This window comes from Rhincodon typus, chromosome 16, assembly GCF_021869965.1.
Source record: "Rhincodon typus isolate 14 chromosome 16, sRhiTyp1.1, whole genome shotgun sequence".
Lineage (NCBI taxonomy): Eukaryota > Metazoa > Chordata > Chondrichthyes > Orectolobiformes > Rhincodontidae > Rhincodon > Rhincodon typus.
In genome coordinates, this window is record NC_063347.1 from 25,728,892 (window position 1) to 25,749,559 (window position 20,668).

The 20,668-nt window shown below is 42.2% G+C and overlaps 1 protein-coding gene across 2 annotated transcripts in view; it reads right to left on the reverse strand.

Moving 5' to 3' along the window:
• The window catches only part of fgd (faciogenital dysplasia), a 213,084-nt gene that overhangs the window by 127,472 nt on the left and 64,944 nt on the right, over positions 1 to 20,668 (reverse strand). The window contains exon 1 of one of the 2 annotated variants that reach the window (XM_048606535.1): positions 15,634 to 15,728. The exons of the other annotated variant lie outside the window; for it this stretch is intronic. Within the exon in view, the coding sequence (XP_048462492.1) occupies positions 15,634 to 15,670 (37 nt within the window). The 5' untranslated portion in view covers positions 15,671 to 15,728. Of the gene's footprint in view, positions 1 to 15,633; positions 15,729 to 20,668 lie in introns of those variants that run through there. 2 annotated transcript variants of the gene reach the window in all.

Here is a 20,668-nt window from a genome sequence, read left to right on the forward strand (position 1 = left end):
GTGGTGAATCTGTGTGGGATGCTCTTCAGAGAATCAGTATGATTAGATAGGCCAAATGGCCTGCTTCTGAACTGTAGAGTTTCCATATGTCTACCAATGTGGTACCTTGCTGAAGGCCTTGCTAAAGTCCATGCAGACGTCTACTGCACTGTCCTCATCTATCATCTTGGTCACCTCTTCAAAAACCTCAACCAAATTTATGAGACACAATTTCCCATGTACCAAAACCATGCTGACTATACCCAATCAGTCCTTGCCATTTCAAATGTGAGAAGGAATAGGAGACTGCATAGCCATCCTGGGTCAGGAAGCTGGAAGAGGGAGTCTTCACTGTATCTTTCATCAAGGAATATAATGAACGGTTTGAATTACATCAAGTGGAGGTGGTAGTATTGTAATAGTATCAGTAATGTCATTTGGTGAGAAATCCAGAAACACTGACTAATGTTCTGGGGACATGACAAATTGGATCAAATGAAAAAAAATCTGAAATAAAAGCTAACGTAATGGGGACCAAATAACCACTGTCAATAATCCTCAAAAACTCCATCTAATTCACTAATGTCCTTTAGGAATAGAAATCTACCATACCTACCTGGTCTGGCCTGCACGTAACTCCAGAACCATAGCAACGTGTTTGCCTCTGAACTGCCCTCTGGACAATCAGGGGTGGGCAATAATTTATAGCCGAGCCAGCAATGGCCACATCCAATGAATGAATACATGAAATAATAACTTTATTATAATAAATACTTCAAATCACACATGTATCATAGTAGTTGGAGAAGAGGAACTTAGAAATTTGTCAAGTGCCAACCTCGACCTCTGCCATCTGTCTTCAGACTTAACGCAATTACCCTCCTTCCAATCCCCCCCTCCAAATACCACTAGCAACCCTTCATTCTCACCTGCATGGAACTGCAATGACTATAAAATTGCAAACTTACATTATAGTTTAACTCTCAAAAATCGCATCAATAAAATGGTAGCAAGCCAGGAGTAAAAAGCCGAATCACAGAATTATTTATTTTATTTGCTTGAAAAAGACAAAATAAACTTGTGCTCTAACAATGAAATATTATTTCACCAAGTTTTACATGATAATTTCAACTTCCACTTCCAACAACCACCAGATGGAAGAAAGTTTGAAGAAAAAAATTTAAATTGAATGCATATACAACAAAGTGAAATCCAACATTGTTAAGTGCTAATTAATGTACATTAGTGAAAGTCACATGTCCAAGAAAACCTGGAATAAGATTTGGAAATAACCACGGTGTTATGTTCAGTCTGTACGTGTGTCCTACAATCAAGATATTCCATCCCTTACATCCTCAATTTATCTGTTCATGGACAATGCAAAATACTTGCAGATATTGGAACACTAGAAATTGTGGAATCAAATGACCTCTCATCCTAAGTTTTAGAAAATAATTTGTGGTGCCACAAATCTGTGGTACCGTCAGCTTGACAGGATATCAAAGTAACTTTTACTTAAATGTTGAAGCATATGAAGAACCAACACTTGCTATGATGTTTGCCACTCTATGTAGTAAGTGAATTGGAAGTATGAATTCAAAATATGAATTCAAAGTGACAAGTACTTCACTGTTACTATTGAAGCTATAGGATCATTGGTAATTTATACTTTTAATATTTAGAGATCAAACTATAATTTTTAATTAGATCATTAATAAATCAGTTTATTCCAACTTTTAAAAAATCTTTTATCTGCCCTTCTCAAATTTCTCTGCATCTTTCTTCTTCAGAATAGAACAGTAGCTGACTGGAATGCATGTAATTCCATGGGCATCAGTCATCCTCTGATATCTTGTCCAAAGGTCATTGCTCATGCTTCAATGTTCAGTGTTGCCAGGCTGTGTAACTAGACAAAACATGCAGCTGACCAGAAACCAACACAAATCTCATCTGGCATTGAAACACACGCATTTCAAACTAGCTCTACAAGGATCTGCCTAGTCTGAGTGGCTCAATCACTTGAACAGCACAGGAAGAGGTTTGGGGTTGGAGGGGGGGTGGGCGTAGAATCATTACGCTATCTTTGATCAACCTTCATGCACAGAATTCTGAACAACACATTATTTTTGAACAAAGATTAAACGTACCATGAGGTGGAATCATTAGGTGCATTAGAAACACAAATAATATGATGCACCCAAAACCCTGGACATCAGTCAAAGAAACCCTTTCCCTCAATCAAATGCTCCAAATCATCTTTCTCCAGAAAATTGGCAGCCACACTAAAAAAGCTTGAGAAAAAAAAACAATATCAGACCTTCTGTGTCAACAATAACATTCAGTCATATATTGTTTGGTTCCTCCTTGCAGACTTCATCTGCACATCTCTGAGAAGTATTGAGCTAGCATGTGTAGATTGTTCTGATCTTACAAAAAAAAAACATTTTCCAGGGATTGTTTTCTGCAACATTCCTGTTGGTTGCCATGAACTATCCTATCTCAGCTGGTGAATCAGTATATTGCCATGTGGACCACCAAATAAAAACAGAGGGGAGCAATGGTACAGCATCAGCTGTGGATCGGGACCATCAATGTTCACTACCAAGACTGGCTCAGTAGATTATGTGACTGATTGGTCAGAGTTTTAAAGGACCTGTCTGCCAGACTGGGTCTACAATAGGTGCTGAGAACACCACCACCACTGCCACCACCACCACCACCAAGAAAAAAAGACTACTTGATCTCAATCCTCAGTAATGTCCTAGTCACAGACACACTGGTATATAAGAATATGAAAAGAAGTAACCACAAGGCAATGCTGGTGAAGGCAAAATTCAGCCTTCACATGGAAGACATTCTCGAGGAGGCTGTTTCTCACTATTACCACATTCAATAGGACAAATCCTGAACAGATCTTGCTCTTCAAAACTGGGCATTCATGTGGAGCTATGGGCTATCAGCAGCACAACTGTATTCCAGCTTGGCCCAGTGTATATCTCATCCTACCATTATCATCAAGCAAGATAAATCCTTGGTCAAAGAACGTAGAACTGCATGCCAGAATAACATCAGGCATATCTATAAATGATATCTAATACCGGTGAGGCAACAATACAGGGACTTTAATTTGAAGCAGCATTAGCATCCTATAAAAGAATTAAGCAATTTCACAAGCAACATATCAAATTTATGTGCTGCACATCTACAAGTAAATCAATCATGAATAGTGATGGACAATTAAACAATTGGCAGGAGAGTATTGAAACATCCACATTCTCAATGTTAGGGGACACCTAACACATTTGTGAAAAAAAACAGGACTTACAAGGGCTTTTGTGGTACAATGGTAGTGTCCCTATCTCTATGCCAAAAGGTCCAGATTGAAGTCCCACTTGCCAATGTGGTGTATTATATTATGTACAACATTTTGCTTTTTAAGAAAAAGCTGAAACATTTGTTACCATCCTTAGCCAGGAGTGACGAGTATATACTCCCCCTCCTGAGGTTTAGACAATTACTGATGCCAGTCTTCAATTCAATTTACATTCATTCCATTTGATAAGGAAATGGTTGAGTACACTTGGTACAGATGAAGTTATAAGCACTGACAACGTACTAGCTGCTATGCTGAGGATTTGCATACCAGAACTAGTCCCACCAGTAGCAAGCTGTTTCAGTACAGCAGCAACACTGATATTTACCCAACACTGCAAAACAAAATCCATATAGGGCCTGCCCACAAAGCCAGGACAGAAGCAATGCAGTCAATTATTGCACTGCCAGTGTACTCTCAATCATTAGTATAGGAACGGTATGTGTCATGGACAGTGTTATCAGTGGTTCTTACTTACCAACAACCCTACAATGGATGCACAGTTTGGGTTTTGTCAGTCCCACTTGGCTCCTGACCTCATTAAGCATAGGCAAAACAGCCAAATTCCAGAATTGATGTGAATGATGGGCATTGAAATCCAGGTAGTACTTGGCTAAACATGGCATCCAGGAGCCCCAGTAAAATTCAAGTCAACAGGAATCAAAGGGAGAATTTCCATTCACTGAAGTTAATGCTTGCAAAGGGAAAGATTGTTGTGTTGTTGGAAAAACATCATCTCTGCTCCAGTTTAGCACTGGCATTATTCAGGTACACGTCCTAGTCCCAATCATCTCTAGCTGTTTCAATGACTTTCCCTGGATTTGAAGTTCATGAGTGGACATGCCCACTGATGATTGCTTCAGTATTCAACTTTATTTGTAACTTCACAGATTATGAAATAGTACATGACCATATGCATCATTTCGGCAAATTTCAGGCTTGACTGATAAATAGGAAATAACTATTATTTGATATATATAAGGCAACAGTCAACTTCCATAAGAAAAAGTATAACCATCTCCCCATTACAATCAACGGCATTACAATTCCTGAATCTCCCAATATCAACTTCTTGGGTTTCACCACTGACCAGAAACTTATGTGCAGTGACCATACAAATACAAGAGCAAGTTAGAGACTGGGAATGTTGAAGCACTGAAATATCCTGATTCATCAAAGCCTGGTCACCATCTCAAAGGCATAAGTTCACAGTATGATGAAATACTTCCCTTTGACTGGATGACTGCAGCTTCAAACACTCAAAAAGCTCGACAGAATCCAGGAGAAACCCTTAATCAGCACGAAATCCATCACTTTAAACATTCACTCCCTTAACCACCGGCAGCAGGGCACACTATCCACAAGATACGCTGCAGTATTTAACCAAGGCTATTTTGACAGCACATCCCAATCCTAAGCCACCTGCCACCTAGAATAAAATGGCAGCAGGCACAAGGAAACACCACTATCTACAATCTCCCCTCCAAGCAGGTCACCAATCTCACTTGAAAATATGAAGCAATTTCTTCATTACCATAGGGTCAAAATCCTGGATGTCCCTCCCAACAGCTTGGTGACTGTACTTACACAACATGGATTGTAGTGACTTTTGGCAACAACACAACACCACCTTATCAAATTCACTTATTAAATGGCAAAGAACACTGGGCGTGGCTGCAATGCTCACACCCCATGAAGAAAAAAAAAGTCATTCACCTTGAGTCTTGAGTAGCCTAAACACGATAAATGTGGCAGGTTCTTTTCAGAGAAGAATATTTCAGATTAATGTTAGGAAGAGGCTGAAAGACATCTGTGAGTTAGACACAGCATTGACAGAGCAACAACTAACAATGAATACACTGCTCACCTATTCCGCCAAACTGGTTGAGATTAAAAGTCTGAGATCACAAAGGTTAAATTTCATCATGCTGTCATCAGGTTACACCTTGAATACTTTTGTTCTCATCACAAGGTACAAACTCTAGAAGGTATGGAAGGAAGGATGATTAATCCTCTGACGCCAGCAGTCAGGTTAAATTATGGAGGGGTGGGATCCAGTTCAGGGCAGGGCTGGAGTGGTAGCCTAAATGACTGAACAGACACATTCATCTTAAAGGCAAAAATGCTGTCTAGATTTTGGCACCTTTGTTCATAATGAGAATGGTACAAAAGGAAAACAATGATATTTCAGGTTTGTTGTTGATTGAAAGATATTGGTGATTGTCCATCTCCATTCTGACCCTGGAATAACAATGAAGTTTTGACCTAAAAAAGGGAGGATCAGTAAAGCTTAATGTAATTAATTTAGGTTTGGCAGTGGATGCTAAGACCAAGTAAATACTACGTACAATCATGTTGGTCCTTCTATTAGTCTGAAGGTAATGGTAGAGATGGCATAATTCTATTTGAAAGTGCTACATTAGGACTCCAATCGTAACAGAAAGTTGCATTCAAAGCATGCCACTACCAGAATTTGAATGTCTTGCTTTTAGATATATTCCAGCCAGCCTCCTTTGACAGTATTTTCCAAATCCATGGTCTCTACCATCTAAAAAAGGACAAGGAGAACAGGCACATGGCAACACCACACCTGCAAGTTCCTCTCCAAGTCACATACCTCCTGACTTGAAAATATATCACTGTCCCTTCAGCGTTGCTGGGCAAAATCCTGCAACTGCCTTCCTAACAGCACTGTGTGTACGTACATCACTGAACAACTTTAATTCCAAAAGATGACTCACTATCACTTTGTTTGGCAGCAGCAATGGTCACATCTCACACATAGATGAAAAGCAATAATTCTGGGTTAGAATGATCCTGAACGAGCTGGTGAGGGAAAAAAAAAGTCAACTGGAGCTCTATTTTAGTGACAAATGGAAATTTTCCAGGGGTATGAAAATTGTTAAGGTCAGACCATGACCAGATTATTTAAAATAATTTTAATGATACAACTGTCCTTTTTGGAAATACCATGGTCACTCTGGATAAGTGGCAAGATACAGTAACAGAAATAGGTCATTTGGACCAGAGTCAGCCCCACTATTCAATGAGATCATGGTTAATTTGATGATTCTCAACTTTCCTGCTTTGACCTTATAACTCTCGATTCCCTCACTGATTAAAATCCATCTATCACAGCTTTGAATCAACTTGATGGCACAGTGTCAACAGCTCACCACAGTAAAGAATTCCACAGATTCACTACCTTCAGAGAAAAATATCCTCCATATCTCGGTTTTAAACGGGTGATTCCTTAGTCAGAGATCATGCCCTCTGGTCCTAGACTGTCCCAGAAGGGAAAACCACCTATCCACATTCAAAATGTCAATCCCCCACCCCCTCCAAAGAATCTTAGATGATTCAGTAAGGTCGCCCTTTATTCTTCTGAACTGCAATGAATACAGGCCCAACTTACCCAACTTGTCCTCATATGGAAATCCCTCCATACCTAGAATTAATCAACTGAACCTTTTCTGGACTGCCTCAAATGCCAGTATATTGTCCCTTAGATAAGAAGATCAAACTATTCACAGTATTCCACAAATGGTGTGATTAGTACCTTGTATAGCTTTAGTTTGACATCTTTATTTCTATACTCCATTCCATTTGAAATAAAGGCCAACGGTCCATTTGCCTTCCCTACCACCCACTGAATTTGTATTCTAGCTTTTGTGATTCATGTATGAGGTCCAAATCCCTCTGTGCAACAACATACTTTCCCCATTTAGAGAATATTCAGCTCTTCTATTTTTCCTGCCAAAGTGCATAACCTTGCATTTCCCACATTAGATTCCACCTGTCAAGTTTTTGTCCTCTCACTTAACCTGTTGAAACCCCCAGTCCGTCAATGAAAGCTTCATGAAATTTCCAAAGTGTTAACTTGTCGTCAATTGTACAAGGCACTCAGAAAATGCTTTAAAGTCTATTAGTTTTAAATACATGGCTCATAAGATACAAATAGATTGCTCCAGGCCCCCAAATAATTTTATTCTAATTATTGCAGCAAATTGCCAACTTGGGATATTTTGTATTAATTACAATTACGGCTTTTGAAATTTGGAAATTAAGTACAGAAGAACATACTACATTTACTACTGCTAACTTTCCAAGTTATTTTCCTCCCTTCTGTTGATCTCTTTGTAATCCACACCATTGTTTAGCTAAGAAAGGGAGCAATTAAGAAACTATCCATCAATATCAGTTGAACTGGCTGCTTCATGCACAGCAGTTTAGGGTAATTTCACCCCTTTCCCAAGGGAAACTTTGATTACAATGACAAAAGCAAAGTGTTGCAACTTTTCAAGAAATAACACCACATAAAATGTGAAAATTCCACTTATTTGAAACTACAAAGCTTTAGAACTGTAAGTACTGAAAACTAAATGCAAGAGGTATACCAAAGATGTGGCTGTTGGACATAAACAAATTAAAACCTAGAAACATTCAGCAGGTCTGACAGCATCTGTGCAGAATAATCGTTAATTTGAAACACAAGTGAAAAGGTCTAGTTATGCAGCACAAAGTGTCAGAATGCAGGTTCATGCATTCAAGTCCCTAAAGTTATACCCACCTGTAATGGTATGGGGACAACACATGTCCCATGGGGTAATTATAAAAAGGTTAGACAGCTGTACAGTCTGAGATGCTCATGGGCACCTCCTAGTGGTCAAGTACATATCATAAAAATCAAGAATCTTGTCCTTCCAGCAAAGATGTGTTTCATACAATCTGGCAAAACTTTCTAAAAGTCAAATTGAAGAGCTGTGGAACAGTCAGCAAGACATCGCAAGGGATGACTGGTGTCAGTGGGGAATTTTTACATATAACGTACAAAGATAACTGCAGTAAATTCACTGTACACATCCTTGAAGCTAATCTGAAGTGTTAGGTAAGGTTGGTTTTCACAAGTTAATGAGCTTTCTGTATGTGGCCAGCAACCTTTTTTTTGGAAATAGGTGTGGTGTCTGCGGATTCTTTTCAAGTAAACACAGATTACACACTTCCCATAATTTGAATATCCCTTGAAACTGGTGAAAAAAAGTTACCTTCAACGTCAAAACAGAACACATTTGTTTTGGAGCATCCTTGCTTTTTAGTTACCATTGCATTAAATGCTACAAAAGTGTCACTTACAAACATGCAACAGCCTGAAATTGTCTGTAAGGTGTGACTCTGAGCGCATGACTATGTCCCCGACACCACCGTCACCACCCTTCGATATGTCCTCTCCCACTGGCAGGACAGACCCAGCAGATGTGGTGGCACAGTGTTTTACAGTCAGGGGGAATTGCTCTGGGAGTCCTCAACATCAACTCTGGACCCCATGAAGTCTCATTGCTTCAGGTTAAACATGGGTAAGGAAATCTCCTGCTGATTACTACCTACTGTCCTCCCTCAGCTGATGAATCAGTACTCCTCCATGTTGAACAACATTTGGAGGAAGAACTGAGGGTGGAATGGTCTTAAAATGTACTCTGGGTGGGGGATTTCAATGACCATCACCAAGAGTGGCTTGGCAGCAGTACTACTTGTTGAGCTGGTTGGGCCCTGCTAAACTAGGTCTGCAGCAGATGGTGAGGGAACCAACGAGGGGGAAAGACATACTTGACCTTATCATTCGGAGATAGCAAGAACTGCAGTTGCTGGAGTCAGAGAAAACACAGCAGACCAGGCAGCATCAAAGGAGTAGGAAAGTTCACGTTTCGGTTCAGGACCTTTCTTCAGAAATGGGGAGGGGGAAGGGAGCTCAAAAAACAAAGAGAAAGGAGGGGTGGGACTGCAGAATGTAGGTGGGATGGTGATAGGTGAGTGCAGGTAGGCAGTAGTGGGGATTGGTTAGTGGAATGAGTGAGGAGGATAGGTGGGAGAGAAGACGGACAGGTTGTGGCGGGTCAAAGAGGTGGCGTTAAGAGGGAGGGTTGGACATGGGATGAGGCCGGGTTGGGGAGATTTTAAAACTGGTGAATTCCACATTTAGGCCATCGGGCTGTAGGGTCCCAAGGCGGAATATGAGGTGTTGCTCCTCCAATATGCGGGTGGTGTCATTGTGACACTGGAGGAGGCCCAGGATGGACTATCACCCAGGGAGTGGGGCGGGGGGTGTGTGTGCAGTGAAAATGGCTGGCGACCGAAAGGTGTTGTTCTTTGTCACGTACAGAGCATAGATGCTCTACAAAACGGTCCCTGAGTCTATGATTGGTCTCACCAATGTAGGGGAGGCCACATAGGGAGCTACGGATACAGGATTTACTCCAACTTGGAGGTAAGCCCCCATTTGATATGAAAAGTTTGCTTTGGGCCTGGGATGGCGGTGAGGGGGGAGGTATAGGGGCAGGTGTAACACTTCCCGTAGTTGCAGGAAAGGTGCTGAGTGTGGTGGGGTTAGTGGGGAGTGAGGAGTGGACGAGGGAGTCGCAGAGTAAGTGGTCCCTACGAAAGGCAGATAGGGGTGGGGAGGGAAATATCTCTGGCCGCGGGGTTAGATTTTAGGTGGCAGAAATGGCAGAGAAGATGCGGAGGTTGGTGAGGTGGTATGTGAGAACCAGGGGGTTGCTGTCTTTATTTATGTTGGAGGGAGGGGATATGAGGGCAGAAGTGCGGGAAATGCAAGAGATGTGGTTGAGGGCATTTTCGATTACCCGAGGGAGGGGGGTTGCATGGGGTGGTAGGAGGTGGTCTTTGAAATAGGAGGACATCTGGGATGTTCGGGAGTGGAACACCCCATCTTGGGAGCGGATGCGATGGAGGCGGAGGAATTGGGAGTAGGGAATCGCATTCTTGCAGGAGGGTGGGTGGGAGGTCCAGGTAGCTAAGGAAGTTGGTGGACTTGAAATAGATGTTGGTGTTGAGGCGGTTACCAGAGATGGAGATGGATAGGGGATGGAGGTATTGGAGATGGTCCAGCTGAATTTGAGGTTGGGGTGAAAGGCGTTAGTAAAGTCGATGAACTGTCCAAGCTCCTTGTGGGAGCATGAGGCACGCCGATACAGTCATCGATGTAGCAGAGGAAGAGGTGGGGGATAGGGCCAGTGTAGCTGCGGAAAAGGGACTGTTCCACGTATCCAATGAAGAGGCAGGTACAGCTTGGGCCCGTGCGGGTACCCATGGCCACCCCCTTAGTCTGTAGGAAGTTGGAGGAGTTAAAGGAGAAGTTGTTCAGGGTAAGGGCAAGTTCTGTTAAGTGGATGAGGGTGTCAGTGGAGTGGGATGGATTGGGCCTGCAGGAGAGGAAGAAGCAGAGGGCTTTTCGGCCATCTGCATGGGTAATGCAAGTATACAGGGATTGGATGTCCATAGTGAAGGTGAGGTGTTGGGGGCCAGGGAACTGGAAGTCTTGGAGGAGGTGGAGGGCGAGTGGTGTCCCGGACGTAGGTGGGGAGTGCCTGGACCCGGGGGGTGGGGAGGCATTAGAAGACAGCATCAACATAAGCGGAGATGAGTTCAGTGGGGCAGGAGCAGGCAGAGACAACGGGTCAGATGGGGCAGTCGGGATTGTGGATTTTGGGAAGGAGATAGAAACAGGCGGTGCGGGGTTGGGGAATGATGAGGTTGGAGGCTGTGGATGGGAGGTCTCCTGAGGTGATGAGGTTATGAATGGTCTGAGAGACAATTGTTTGGTGGTCAGGGGTGGGGTCATAATTGAGGGGTGGTAGGAGGTGCTGTCAGAGAATTGGCACCTGGCCTCGGCGATGTAAAGGTCAGTGTGCCATACCACAACTGCCACCTCATTATCCATGGGTTTGATAGTGATGTTAGGGTTTGAGCGGAGGACTGTGCATTCCGTGGAGGGAGAGATTGGAGTGAGTGAGGGGTGGAGACATTGAGGTGATCGATGTCACGATGGCAATTGGAAATGAAGAGGTCAAGGAAGGGTAGGAGGCTGTGGGGTGGTGTCCAAGAGAATGGGGTGTGCTGGAGGCAGAAGAAGGGGTCTGTAGAGGGTGGGTTAGACTCCCTGTCAAAGAAATAGGTGCGGAGGTGGTGGAAGAAGAGTTCGACATCCAAACGTGTACGGAATTCATCGATCTGTGGGCTCAGGGGAATAAAGGTGAGTCCTTTGCTGAGGACTGACTGTTCGTCCTCAGTGAGGGGGAGGTCTGGGGGGATGGTGAAGACCCAGCAGGGCCAGAGTGTACGGTTGGCGTTGGAAGTGGTGGTGGCAGGAGTGCTGTCATCAATACCAATCTGCCAGCTGCAGATGCATCTGTCCATGACAGTGTCAGTCAGAGTGACAACTCCACAACCTTTGCGGAGACGGAGTCCCATTTTCAAATAGAGAATACCATCAATTGTGTTGTGGGGCACTATCACCATCTTAAATTGGACAGACTTCAAACAAATCTAGCAACTCAAGACTGGGCATCCATGAGACGCTGTGGGCCATCAACAGCAGCAGAAACTACTCCGCACAAACTGTAACCTCATGGCCCGGCATATCCTCCGCTCAACCATTACCATCAAGCCAGGGGATCAACCCTGGTTCAATGAAGAGTGCAGAAGGGCCTGCCAGGAGCAGCACCAGGCATACCAAAAAATAAGGTGTCAACCTAGCGAAGCTACCCAACAGTCAATGCAGTGTGGAGCTGGAAGGACACAGCAAGTCAGGCAGCATCAGAGGAACAGAAAAGACCACGTTTTGGGTTTACATGCTTCATAGGGATGAAAGATGTAAACCCAAAACGTGGTCTTTCCTGCTCTTCTGATGCTGCCTGACCTGCTGTGTTCCTCCAGCTCCATACTGTATTGGCTCCGACTCCAGCACCTGCAGTTCTTACCATCTCCAAAGCTATCAAACAGTACTACTTGCGTGCCAAACAGCATTAGAACTAAGCAATCCCACAACCAACAGATCAGATCCAAGCTCTGCAGTGCTGCCACATTCAGTTGTGAATGGTGGTGGACAATAAAGCAACCCACTGGAGGGGAAAGCTCCACAAATACCACCATCCTCAATATTAGAAGAGTCCAATACATCAGTGCAAAAGATAAGGCTGAAGCATTCGCAATCTTCAGCCAGAAGTTCCAAGTGGAGGATCCATCTTGGGCCCTTCCAGTGGGCCTCAGCATTACAGATACCAGTCTTCAGCCAATTCAATACCAAGAAATAGTTGGAAGCATTTGATGCTGCAAAGACTATGGGTCATAGATCATAGAATCCCTACAGGGTAGAAACAGGCCCTTCGGCCCAACAAGTCCACACCAACCCTCAGAGCATCCCACCCAGACCCCTTTAACCCACCTAATCTACACACCCCTGAGCATTATGGGCAATTTAGCATGGCCAATCCACCTAACCCACACATCTTTGGACTGTAGGAGGAAACCGGAGCACCCGGAGGAAACCCACACAGAGATGGGGAGAATGTGCAAATTCCACACAGACTGTCACCCAAGGGTGGAATCAAATCCAGGTCCCAGGGGCTCTGAGGCAGCAGTGCTAACCACTGAGCCACCGTGCCACCCCATTCCAAAAATAGCACTGGAGAATTGTGCTCCACTAGTCAAACTCTGCCAGTACAGTGACAACATTCATATTGACCCAACAATGTGGAAAATTGCCAGGACAAATCCAACCCAGCCAATTACCGGCCAACAGTCTACTCTTGATCATCAGTAAAGTGATGAAAGGTGTCATCAACAGTGTGATCAAGCAGCACCTTCTCAGCAATAACCTGCTCAGCGACGCTCAGTTTAAGTTCCACCAAGGCCACTTAGCTCCTGACTTCATTACAGCCTTGGTTCAAACATGGACAAAAGAGCTGAATTCCTGAAGGGAAGTGAGAGTGACAGCCCTTGACATTAAGGCTGCACTCAACCGAATATGACATCAAGGAGCCCTAGCAATACTGAAATCAATGGGTATGAGGGGAAACTCTCTGCTGGTTGGCCTTATACCTGGCACAAAGGAAGATGGTCATGGCTGTTGGATGTCAGTCATCTCAGCTCCATGGCATCTGTGCAGGAGTTCCTCAGAGTAGTGCCCTAGACCTAATCATCTTCAGCTGCTTCATCAATGACCTTCCCTCCATCATAAGGTCAAAGGTGGGGATATTCGCCAATGATTGCACAATGTTCAGCACCATTCATGACTCCTCAGATACTGAAGCAGCCTGTGTTCAAATGCAACAAGATCTTGACGATATCCAGGCTTGGGCTGACAACTGACATTCACATCACACAAATACCGGCTATGACCATCACCAATAAGATACAATCTAACCACCACCCCTTGACATTCAGTAGTGTTACCATCAGTCAATTCCCGACGATCAACATCCTGGAGATTATCATTGGCCAGAAACTCAACTGGTCCTGTCATATAAACAGTGGCTACAAGAGCAGATCAGAGGCTAGGAATACTGAGGCGAGTAACTTACCTCCTGACTCCCTGAAGCCTGCCCATCATGTACGAGGCCTAAGTCAGGAGTGTGATGGGATATTCCCCACTTGTCTGCACGGGTGCAGCTCCAACAACATTCAAGAAGCTTGACACCATCCAGGACAAAGCAGCCCGCTTGACTGGCATCACATCCACAAACATCCACTCCCTCCACCAATAACGCTCAATAGCAGCAGTATGTACTATCTACAAGATGCACTGCAGAAATTCAGATCCTTAGGCAGCATCTTCCAAACCCACAATCCATTTTCATCTTGGAGGAGAAGAGCACCACCTTTTAAGTTCCTCTCCAAGCCACTCAATGCCCTGGCTTGGAAATATATCACTATGCCTTCACTGTCACTGGGTCAAAATCTTGAAATACCTTCCCTTGTGGCATTGTAGGTCAACCCACAGTAGGTAGACTGCAGCAGTTAAAGAAGGCAACTCACCACCACTTCCTCAAGGGCAACTAGAGATGGACATTTAATGCTGGACAGCTAGTGACACCCACATCCCACGAATGAGAAAAAGTAAAAGCAGGATCCTGCATCAACAGGTGCTGGTCTTTGGTGAAATTTTTGAAGGGTTTTGTTCTGAACACAGTGTCTGAAAAATCCAAATATAATCCTCATCTGATGAGTTAGGGTGGAGTCGAGACAATTCCCAATGCTGCCAAGTTCTCACCTCCCTGGCCTTGGTTAGATCCAGAAGATCAATATACCCAAAAGGGAACAAATGGATTCCAAGCCAATTTGGGCACGATGTGGATCCCTGATGACAAAGGTAGGCTTTTCTTTAAAAAATCTCCTTTATTACTACACAAAAATTTCTCCAAAGATGAAGAAACCAAGCATAGAAGATGGAATACATGAGTGATTTTATGGCCTGGAGGTTAAGTCTTGACTTGGAGTCATACAGGCAATTTCAATTTTCTTATAAATTAAAATCTGTCACATTGGGGTTGGGACATCATTACAGGTCACCAGCAGTTGGTAACTGATCCAAACATGTAATCCAACAGTTTGGGCCAAAATCTTGTCTGTATGGCAATCAAGCCTTCCTATTCATTGAAAATAATGGTAAATGAGGTGTCTCAGTGGTTTAGATTTTGAGATCCTATATCCGCAACCAATCATCGATGGCACAATCAGAAACCACGCTATTTGGTCTTTCTTTCATTTTCTCCACTCAATCCTGTTATCCTGAAAAGTGCTAAGTAACACCAAGTTCCAGACATGCGTGTTAGTGGCCCTTGACTTCATGCCTGGTCATTCTTCAAGTGCAGACCTGGATAATTAGCACTGACAAGCTCTTCAATAAAGAAGACGAACACAGTTGAATCCAACCATCTTTATCCAGAATCCAAATGCAGCAGGACAGCTAGGAAAACTTTGAAAATATCTTCCTTCATTAGACCTGGAACCTGAAGGCTAACTGAAACCATTCTATTGCCACTGTGGGAAAGATCAGTATGAATGTTTCAAGCTTAATTCACAAACTTAAAATGCAAACACTGAAGAAGAGAGCACCATATTTGATACAGTTTCTTTTACAATCTCCAGCCATACAGCAGGCCAGGCACAAACAACATGTTTTATGCCTAGCTGACAGGTAGTGAGATTTGCCTGGGGGTGACAGACAAGGTTAGATTTCTTCCTTCCAGAGAAAAGGTCAGTTCCAATTGGGTAACACACCTAAAGACGCAGAGCACCCTCAGTAAAACTAACCGAATGACCTATTCTGAACGAATATTCTCCAATTAAAGTAACTGTGAAACTTTAGCAAATAAGCTGAGCTTCACCAGTTGTTAAAACACTGCTGGCACACAATATGTTTACAGAATACTACATTTCAATTAGATACATTTCAAGTGCGATGCCCAAAAATATAGTTAACTTACTTTTTGAAGACTTTACATCATTTGGGTTCCAAAACATACACACCAAACCCAAATACTTTTGGCAGGAAACTATTTGAAATGGCTCAACTCTAACATTTTATGAAACTGCTCGTGCACAAAGTTTCACAGGAACTACACGTTAAAACCCTCACACGTCATCTGTGATGTTACCATGGTAGATAAGCTAAGAATTATCATACTTGCCAAACTTGATTTGTAGAGGGAGTCCCAGTTTGCTGAAGTCAGAAGGGATAAATCATTAAAATCAACAGCAATAACACACAGAAAACAAATAAGATCTGTTAAAGTGATAGAAAAATGAAATAAAAATAGAAAACACTGGAAACATTCAGAAGGTCAGGCAGCATCTGTGAATGGAGGAAGATACAGTTAACAATTTTTGAAGAGAGGTCATCAGTCTGAAACGTTAACCCTAACTTTTCTGCACAGGTGGTACTTGACTAGATGAATGTTCCTTGTATTTTCTGTTTCCCTGTTAGACTCCTCTTTTGGCTGAAGCATCACATGCAGCAGTTCACTTTGTATGAAGCACAATTTTAGAAATACAATATTAAAATTAGCAGGATTTTTCCAGCTCAGAGCAGTGAAGCCCATGAATTTTGTATTTCGCCATTGTATGTGAACAGAACATAACATGCAGAAACCCACTCAGCATTTGGACACAAATGAATATCATGGGCATTTAAACTGCACAGAAACTTTGGAACAATAAAGTCACTTTTGCCATTATCATGTCAAATGAGAGTCAGGCATTTACAATAATCATTTTATCCAGATAGCCTCATGTTGAACTAAAACCTTTGAAGTTGCAGTTGCTTCTTGCTTTAATGATTAAATACATTAATCATATTTTTTTCTATAGTCTTTATCAAAGACAGAAATAGTGATAGGCCATGGTGATAGGGAAGGGAACAAAATTTATAGAGTAGCAGTGTTTGAATGACTGTTGGTACTTAAGGTTGACAAGTCACTGGTACCAGATGCTATGTGCCCAAGGATTTTGAGAAAAGTGAGGTGGGGGGTGAAATTGCAGGGGCGCTATCCATCATCTTTCAGTCTTTCAAGATAGATTCAAGAAACCAGAAGACTGGAAAATTGCAAATGTTACAGAAAGGTTATGAGGATAAGGCCAGCAATTACAGACCAGTCAATTTAACTTCAGTGGTGGGGAAGTTTCTAAAGACAATTATTTGGGGTAGAATTAAGTGGAACAAAGTGGGTTGATTAGCAAGAGCCAGCATGGATTTCTAAAGAAGAAATCATGTTTAACTAATTTGCTGGAGTTTTTTTGAACAGTAACAGAAAGGCTCGGCAAGAGTAATACAGTTGAAGTAGTACATTTGAACTTTCAGAAAGCATTTGACACAGTGCCGCACAACAGACTTGTGAGGAAAGTTACAGGTCATGGAATAAAAGGGTCAGTAGCAACATGGATAAAAAATTGGCTGAGTGATAAGAAACACAGAAATGGTCAATGAATATCCTTTGGTTTAGAGGAAGGTTCATACTCGTATTCGCCATGGACAAAATTGGGACGCTTGCTTTTCCTGATATACAATAGTAATTTAGTCCTTGGAGTGTAGGGATCAAAGTTTACAGATGACACAAAACTTGGGAGAACTATAAAGTAGAGGACAGAATGGAACTCCAGAAGGACATAAAAAAGTTGGTAGACAGAGCAGATAGGTGGCAGATGAATTCCAATGCAGAGAAGTAGAAGGTGATACACTTTGGAAGGAAAAGTATTGAATGACAATACAAAATAGAGGTACAAATCCAAAGGGGGTGCAAGACCAGAGGCATCCGGGTACATGTGTGCACAGATCATTGAAGATAGCAGGCATACAGAATCTTTGGCTTCATTAACAGGGCATAGAGTACAAGAGCAAGGAGGTAATATTAAACTTGTGTAGAAAGCTTGTTAGAACTCAGCCAGGGTATTATGTTCAGTTCTGGGTGCCACATTATAGGAAGGAGATGAACATAGTGGAGAGAGTGCAGAAGCAGTTTACAAGAATGCTCCCAGGAATGAGAAACTTCAGTTATAAGGCAGAGTTGGAACTGTTCTCCTTGGAGAGAAGAGGGCTAAGAGGAGAGCTGATACAAGTTTTCAAAATCATGAGTGAGTTGGACAGAGTACATAGGAAGAAACTGCTCCAGCTTGTAAAAAGAACAAGAGGACACAGCATTAAAGTCATCTGCAAAAAAGGCAAAGGTGAAGTGAGGAAAAGCTTTTTCATTTTATCTCGTGGTTAGCATGTGGAATTCACTGTCTGGAAGTGTGGTGGAGGCATATTCGATTGAGACACTCAAGAGAGCATTGAATGATTATTTGGATAAAAATAATTTGCAAGGAAATGGGGAAAGAGCAGGAGTTGGCATCATGTAATAGTGCTCACTTACTGAGCCAGTGCAGGCATGATGGGTTGAATGGTCTTCTCCTGCACTGTAGTATTTCTGTGACTCCGTGCTTTTTTCAAAAATAGTATCACAGGACTTGGTAAAGCAAGTTCACACTTAATTTGAGGTTGCTGTGGAGGCCTTTTCAGATCTTCAAAATGTGCTTTGGACGTCCTTTGAACTCCACTTTTAAAAAGGGAAAATTGTTCCCCGGATTCCCATCAAGCAAAAATCCAGGACTGGAAAGGGAATATTTTAAATTTAAAATTAAAATGTACACATTACTTGTTTTTAAAAGTTTTCATTATCATTTATGATACAATGAAGCTCTTGTTAGTCATGTTACAGTTTAAGTACCATGACAACTGATATATTCTGATTTCTTTACTGGATGCAGGATTTCTCTAATTCTCAACAGCTGTTGAATGATATCAATTGCATCCAAGGATTTTCCATTTGATGAACATGGAGATTTGTTTTAACGGTTACATTTATCTCATCATATGCTCTTCTATAACCACGTTTTAAGACTTGCCCAGACTCAACGGCACCACTTTTTCCACAGAAGGAGCTAAAACACATCACATGAAATTTTCAAACTAAGTAAACCAACAGAGCAACATTGGTGTCAAAATTCCTGAAAGGGAGCGAGCATTAAAAAAAAGGAAAAAAGATTTCTCAGAGTTCAAAAAATGAACACCTCTTCAGATACAAAGCTGTTTCACTGTTTCAATTTTAACTACTGTCATTTTTACAGTCTTTATAAATAAGATCTGGCTTAGTTTACCTTTCTCCAATTGTCTATTAATCATTTTATGTTTTTTTAAAAAATGGAAGGTTACCATTAGCCCATGTATCATATGTCAAGTAATTCTTTCAATTGCCTAAAATTCTATACCACAGCCCCATTAAAATATACCAGAGGTTTTGGATGTCACAGGATTTCAATGGGTTTACATGTTCCATGAGGACATTTGATTGTACATAGGAGAAAAGGAAGATGGAGTAGAATGAATCATGAAAATAGTGAACAGATGTTTTACATTTAAAAGGGGCAATTTGTGAGTTACGCTGTTTGTATGGTTTTATATTTTCGAGGTTGAAAAAAGTGCTTGGAGTACATGAATTGGCACTTCCAGTGGCTTTCTTGTAGTATAAGGCGGCAGAAGTCACAGTCCTGTATCTTTGATTACATAATCATTAAATATCTATGAAAAGTTAATTAATTCCTTGGATATGTCCCACGGTATTTGCTTCTTTTTTCGCGACAAAGTGGTTTTGAAAAGGTTTTCCCCCACTTCAAATCATTCTGCTCCCAAAACTGGTGAATTCGCATCATCCAGAATGCTCTTTCTGGCCAACGTACTCCTGAGCAAACCATTTTTTCCCCCCCAAGGTGGTTTGTTACATAGCATAAGGATCAGTAGCTCAGGTGGCCAATGGCTGGTTTGTGCCAGTGTGATGCCAATTGCATGCGTTCAATTTCCCCCATCGGCTGAGATTACCATGAAGGTTCCACCTTCTCAACTTCACTGTCTGTCTGAAACGTGGTGACCCTCAGGTTAAACTCACCCCTAGTCATCTCTCTCCAATGACAGACCAGCCTTACGGTCCTCTGAGACAATGGTAAGTCAAAATTTAAAAAAACCCATGACATAGCACGAATCAATTCCAACCTCACTTTTCCAGCAAATTTCCTCAGTCATACAACATAAGCCTATTCCAATTTACTTAATAATCAGTAACTGCTTTAATACAGTAGTAAAAAATCTTGAGCACCAAGAATATCCAAATACTGACCAAACATATGGAAATTGGACGTGGCAGCTATGGAGATACATATGTGTTTCTGTAGATGAAAATTGAAAATAGCAAAGTGTTGGGGAGGAAGGTGGGAGAGGTAGAGTATGGAAGACTCAGCAACACAATACTGGAGAAAGCAAAGCTATTCTTGCAAATTCAGTTCTGGGCCTTTGGTGAATGGGCAGGTGAGCAGGAAGCATGGTGTCAGTTCAAGGTAATGCAACAAATCACACTTTATCATGTTGAATGAAGGAATAATGGCTGTTGTACAGCAGCCGCACCATGCCATTTAGGCTGAATTAAACAACTGCAGCTGTGTTTCTTCTATTGTTTCATTCTGCCTCAAACTGGGGCCAATACACTGATGCACCTTTTCTGATGAAGGGTCTAGGCCCGAAACGTCAGCCTCTCTGCTCCTATGATGCTGCTTGGCCTGCTGTGTTCATCCAGCCCTGCACCTGGTTGTCTCGGATTCTCCAGCATCTGCAGTTCCTACTAACACTGATGCACCTGACACTTTATATACCAGCCCTTCCATCAATCAATCAATCAATCAATCAATCAATCAATCTCATTATATCAAGCAATAGAGATATTTACTGTTTGTTTGTTACTGGTCATTTTATGAGTAGCACTTACAGCAGCGGTGACTGAGAATGAAGAAGGAGCTGCAAACAGCTGTTAAAATGCCTGCTGGGCTCAGACTGTTTAACAAAATACTTCTAAAGCATGACAGGTTGCTTAATTCATTGAGAGGTTTGCAAATGATTTTCTACCACATGATGGCAGTGTGACGTGTCCACTACACTGC